The 4941-nt window shown below is 39.0% G+C and overlaps 1 protein-coding gene across 1 annotated transcript; it reads left to right on the top strand.

The window, feature by feature from the left end:
- Window positions 1-2447: 2447 nt before the first annotated feature.
- LOC117621507 (pentatricopeptide repeat-containing protein At4g19191, mitochondrial-like) lies at window positions 2448-4894 on the top strand. The gene has a single exon (XM_034352036.1). It carries the CDS (start codon window positions 2899-2901, stop codon window positions 4819-4821), a length of 1923 nt encoding a protein of 640 aa, XP_034207927.1. The 5' UTR covers window positions 2448-2898; the 3' UTR covers window positions 4822-4894.
- The last annotated feature ends 47 nt before the right edge of the window (window positions 4895-4941 follow it).

Below are 4941 nucleotides of genomic sequence, written 5' to 3'. Positions count from 1 at the left end.
TGGTCTTGCTCTTGACTGGCTTGTTTCACTGTTGGTAACAAACATGAAGGGTGGGTAGTTGTTTGGATTTTCAGTTTGGGATGCTGTGGTACTCTTTTTTCTTGACCAGATTTTCTCTATTGGAGATTTTTATGGCAAGGTTTTAATGAGGCCACCTCTTGTTGCATCCATGTTTTCATTGCAAATTGTATGGTTGTTGTTTGGAATGAAAGTTTCTTACTCTTTGATCAAAAAAAAAAAAATTACAATATTCATGAATTGTTGGGCCTTGAACAAGTAAAATTGCTCCTTATTATTGTAAAAACAAGAGTTTACAACATTACAGACCCATGTTACATCTTTTGGGACATGAACGTTCCCAAACCTTGTAAAACCATGATTTTTGTAATTGCCAATCAGGCAGTCGGTTCACAAATTGGAATCGTAATTACGTGTTGTTTGTTTGTCGATTGCCAACTTGACAGGTCGGAGTGAAAGCAAAATAGGCAATTGACGGATATCAATTTGGCAATTGATGGTAAAGCACTTTTGGCTTCTTTTTTTTCTTTCTTTTTTTTTGGGTATCAAAGGCAATTGCCAAACATGAGACAAATTTCCCATCATTATTTAAAAGTGATATAAGTAATTTTTTTTAATTAGCTTTTTCATTTGGAGAAATCTTTTAATGATATAAGTAATTTTTTAACCGAAAATTAACAAGAAGGGACTTGTAAAAACAGTTTAAAACATTAAAAAGCTTTAGGTGCCAACGTAAATAAACTCTTATTAAACAAAAGCCTCTGAGCCAGTGCAATCAAACATTCATGCTGAGTAAGTTTTTAAGCAGAAATAATAGTTCAAGAAATTTACATGCAAGCCCAAGCCCAAGCCCATTTCACAGTTTTCTCTTCGAAATTTCAATCACAGCACAGCGGCGTAGTCCTTTGTGGCCCTGACCCACTTACCATCACTCACTCACTCACTCAGTCACCCTCTACTTCCTCTCCACTTCCAGTCTTCTCTTCCAAGTTTCGAACGCAGCACAGCAGTCTGATTTCCTCCCTCCCCATTGCGAGGTAATCTCACCCACTTTTTTATTTTCTGAGTTGTATAATTTTTTTCTGAGTTGAGTTTTATTTTGGCTGTAAATTTAGAATCCATCAATCCGGAAATCTCAAGAGACTTCCATAAGGACTTATTCATGAGCATTTTAGTAATAGTTCTTTCACTTCTCTAAGCTTAGTGATCCAATGTGCCTTTGGTGGGGGCACAGCTTACTAAATGGTTCTGTTTTGTGGTTATTCAATTGTGTACTGTGGGTCTCTGAATATTTGGTTGGATATATTTCCTATTTCCAGTTTAGTTGCATGTATACAAGTTTGAACTGGTTCATGGTTTTGCCCTCTTTAAATGAAGCATACATGGTGATGCTATTGGGTTCTCTCTTCAAAAACTTTTACTTTTTTCTTCTACTCCTTTCCTAAATTAGTTAAATATCTGTGAAATTAATCAACTCATCTTTCATGCTTCTTTAAAGGATACTCTCTTTCATCCAGGAGCAGCAAGAAAGACACCAATACTTGAGTGTCTTGTGATTGCATCACGAAATGTAGCATTAGACCTTCCCCGTTAAGACATTTAAGAATGTGGCAGTTTCAAACAGTGCTGTTATAAAGGGACGGACCCAAAATTCCAAATTGAGGTGGGCTAAATTTATTTTACGTACATAACCTAAAAGAAGAAAGAAAACTCGACGGTGCGAGTGAATTTCATTGATAACCAAACCATTACACCTAGTCGGGGGGACATAATGAGCCTCATCCTTCAAAATTGATATAGTACATAGATAGAAGGCTTATTTACGTACATGCCCCCGTGCTTTCAAAGTTGTCTTAGATTACCACATGTGCTTTGAAACATCTCAAAATACAACCTACACTTTTAAAAACTATCTTACGTTACTCGTTTCGTCAGTATTAAGAGACTTTCTGTTACGTGGTGTGGGCCCCATTTCTTTTAAATCGCTTAACAATGGAGAATAAGGGTTATTCAGTTTCAGAAAAAAGGACAATATGTTAGTAATTAATTAATTCACCTAATCCCTGTTTAATAATTCATCATTCATATAATCAATTGATAATTTATAATATTCAACTGAAATCCCTAATTTTGTTAGGGTTTATAAAGTATCAATTAGGATTTTCAATTTCAATAAAAAACTGATACTTTATAAACCCTTAAAAAAATCCCCAAATTTCAATAACAACAAATTGAGGGAGGAAAATAATATGAAGACAACAAAGAAGATGATGAAGGAATATAGAAGAAAACAACCAAAACATGCCAGCTAAGCTAAAAGCAACCAAACATGCCAACCAAAGCAAACAACAACATCAACACAGACAGACAATTCGTGAAGGGGTATTGCCGCTGTGTGAGTGGGCTTGGGCGGGCTAAAAATTTACTTTGGGCTGTAAAAAATTAAAAGCGCCCCGAGCGGTAGCCCAGGTTGGGCTGCTTCCACCCTCACTTCCTCGTCTCGCCTCTCGTTCATGCTCTCTCTTCCTTCGACGACGACCCCATCGCACGACAAGTCGTCCATCTCATTTCCGGTCTCTGCGATTCAGCCGCTGCATCGCTCTCTGCTGACTTCGTCGCTAGGGTTTCCGACCGCCTCTCTTCTGGTGCCTTGGCATGGAGTCGCCGTCATCTTCATACGGTGTTTCCACCATTCTCTCTTTGTTTGTCTGTGAATTCTGGAACTGCTGTTGGGACTTAGAATAGAGTTGGACGCATCCCCGAAGTTGATGATGCTTACGTGGCAGTTTCAAGGCATATGTAAAACTGATGGGTGTCAACATTAAGTTAGATTTGAAGAGAAAGTATCTCTCTTTTCAGCCACGACGAAGACAATGATAAATGGTCCTTCTTTCAAAATTCTCAACCATTGTTGGGTGGAACTCTGCTATAAGAGAATCTGTGAACCAAAGCCGTCCCCACAAAGCCCTCCTTCTCTTTTTCCAAATGAAACAAAATGGTTTGGAACCTAACAACTTCACCTTTCCCTTCTTGGCTAAAGCATGTGCCAAGCTTTCCAACCTCAAATTCTCCCAAATTATTCACACCAATGTTTTAAAATCACCATTTCGGTCAGATATCTTTGTGCAAACAGCAATGCTCGATATGTATGTCAAGTGTGATCGGTTGGCTGATGCCTACATTCTGTTTGAGAGAATTCCCATGAGAGACGTGGCTTGCTGGAATGTGATGCTTATGGGTTTTGCGCAATTGGGATTTCTTGATAAAGTGTTACGCTTGTTCCATGGGATGAGGTTTGCACGAATTCTGCCTGATACCATCACGGTTATGGGGTTGACTCAGGCAAGTTTGGAGACAAAGAATTTGGCACTGGTGAAAGCCATTCATGCATTTGGAATTCAGATTGGGATAGATGGAGATGTTTCAATGGCTAACACTTGGATCTCTGCCTATTCCAAATGCGATGACTTAAGTTCGGCCATGGCTGTCTTTAATGGGATTGAAATTGGCGCGAGGACTGTTGTCTCATGGAATTCAATGATTGCAGGATATGCAAACTTAGAGAAATTTCTTGATGCTCTAAATTTTTACAAATGGATGCTCTGTGATGGTTATAGGCCTGATATAAGCACAATTGTGAGCCTCCTTTCTTCATGCATTCAACCTGATAAATTGCTACAGGGTGTGCTGATTCATTGTCATGGAATTCAAATGGGCTGTGATTCTGACATTTTTGTTGTCAATGCCCTTATATCAATGTATTCCAGGTGTGGTGATATACTTTCTTCTAGATTTTTATTTGATGGCATGTCAAATAGAACTTGTGTTTCATGGACTGCTATGATCAGTGGGTATGCTGATAAAGGAGATTTGAATGAGGCGCTAAGATTGTTTCATGCTATGGAAGCAGCTGGTAAGAAACCTGATTTGGTTACTGTGCTTTCTCTGGTGTCAGGTTGCGGCCAAACAGGAGCACTTGAGCTGGGAAAATGGATTCATAACTATGCCTTTTCTAACGGTTTAAGAGACAGCATTGTAGTCTGCAATGCATTAATTGACATGTATGCAAAATGTGGAAATGTTAACAGTGCTCGAGAGCTCTTCTATGCCTTGCCAGTGAGAACTGTTGTTTCCTGGACAACTATGATCGCAGGCTTTGCTTTGAATGGCAACTACGAAGAAGCTCTGGACCTTTTCTGCCTGATGGTGGATTTGGACTTGAAACCAAACCACTTAACTTTTCTTGCCATTCTTCAAGCTTGCACTCATGCAGGTCTTCTTGAGAAAGGAATGGAGTTCTTTGACATGATGAAAAAAGTTTACAAGATAAATCCTGGGGTAGACCACTTTTCTTGTATGGCGGATCTCCTTGGGCGTAAGGGAAGGTTGGAAGAAGCAACGGAGCTTGTGAAAAGTATGCCGATGAAACCCGATGCTCGCATATGGGGTGCATTACTTAGTGCTTGCAAGATTCACCATAATGTAGAGATCGGAGAATATGCATGTCGCCGTCTATTTGAGTTGGAGCCCCAGGGTGCAGTTCCATTTGTGGAGATGGCGAACATATATGCATCAGAGAGAAGGTGGGATGAAGTTGCTGCATTAAGGAGAGCTATGAAATTTAAGAAAGTAAAAAAAATTCCAGGACAAAGCCTTCTTCATGTTAATGGGAAACCTCATGTATTTACAGTCGAAGATAGGGGTCATCCTGAAGGCTTGCTTATATATGCAATGTTAGATAGTTTGGCATTGCAGTTGAAAGAAGAACAATACTCGCCACATTCAGACAATTTTGTGAAATGATTAATTTAAATAATTTATATTTGCTCAACATAATAACCATGATCATGAATGATACTCTGGATATTTCGTTTGACCAAAGGCCCCCTATCAGTTTATGTGTTGTCAATGAAAATTTGGTAT

Source organism: Prunus dulcis, chromosome 1, assembly GCF_902201215.1.
Source record: "Prunus dulcis chromosome 1, ALMONDv2, whole genome shotgun sequence".
Lineage (NCBI taxonomy): Eukaryota > Viridiplantae > Streptophyta > Magnoliopsida > Rosales > Rosaceae > Prunus > Prunus dulcis.
The sequence above is the reverse complement of the archived record's forward strand: the minus strand, read 5'-3'. Positions and strand labels throughout refer to the sequence as shown.

What these genes read in the sequence shown, in the direction of transcription:
- LOC117621507 (XM_034352036.1), top strand. Translation starts at nt 2,899, where the DNA reads ATGGTCCTTCTTTCAAAATTCTCAACCATTGTTGGGTGGAACTCTGCT.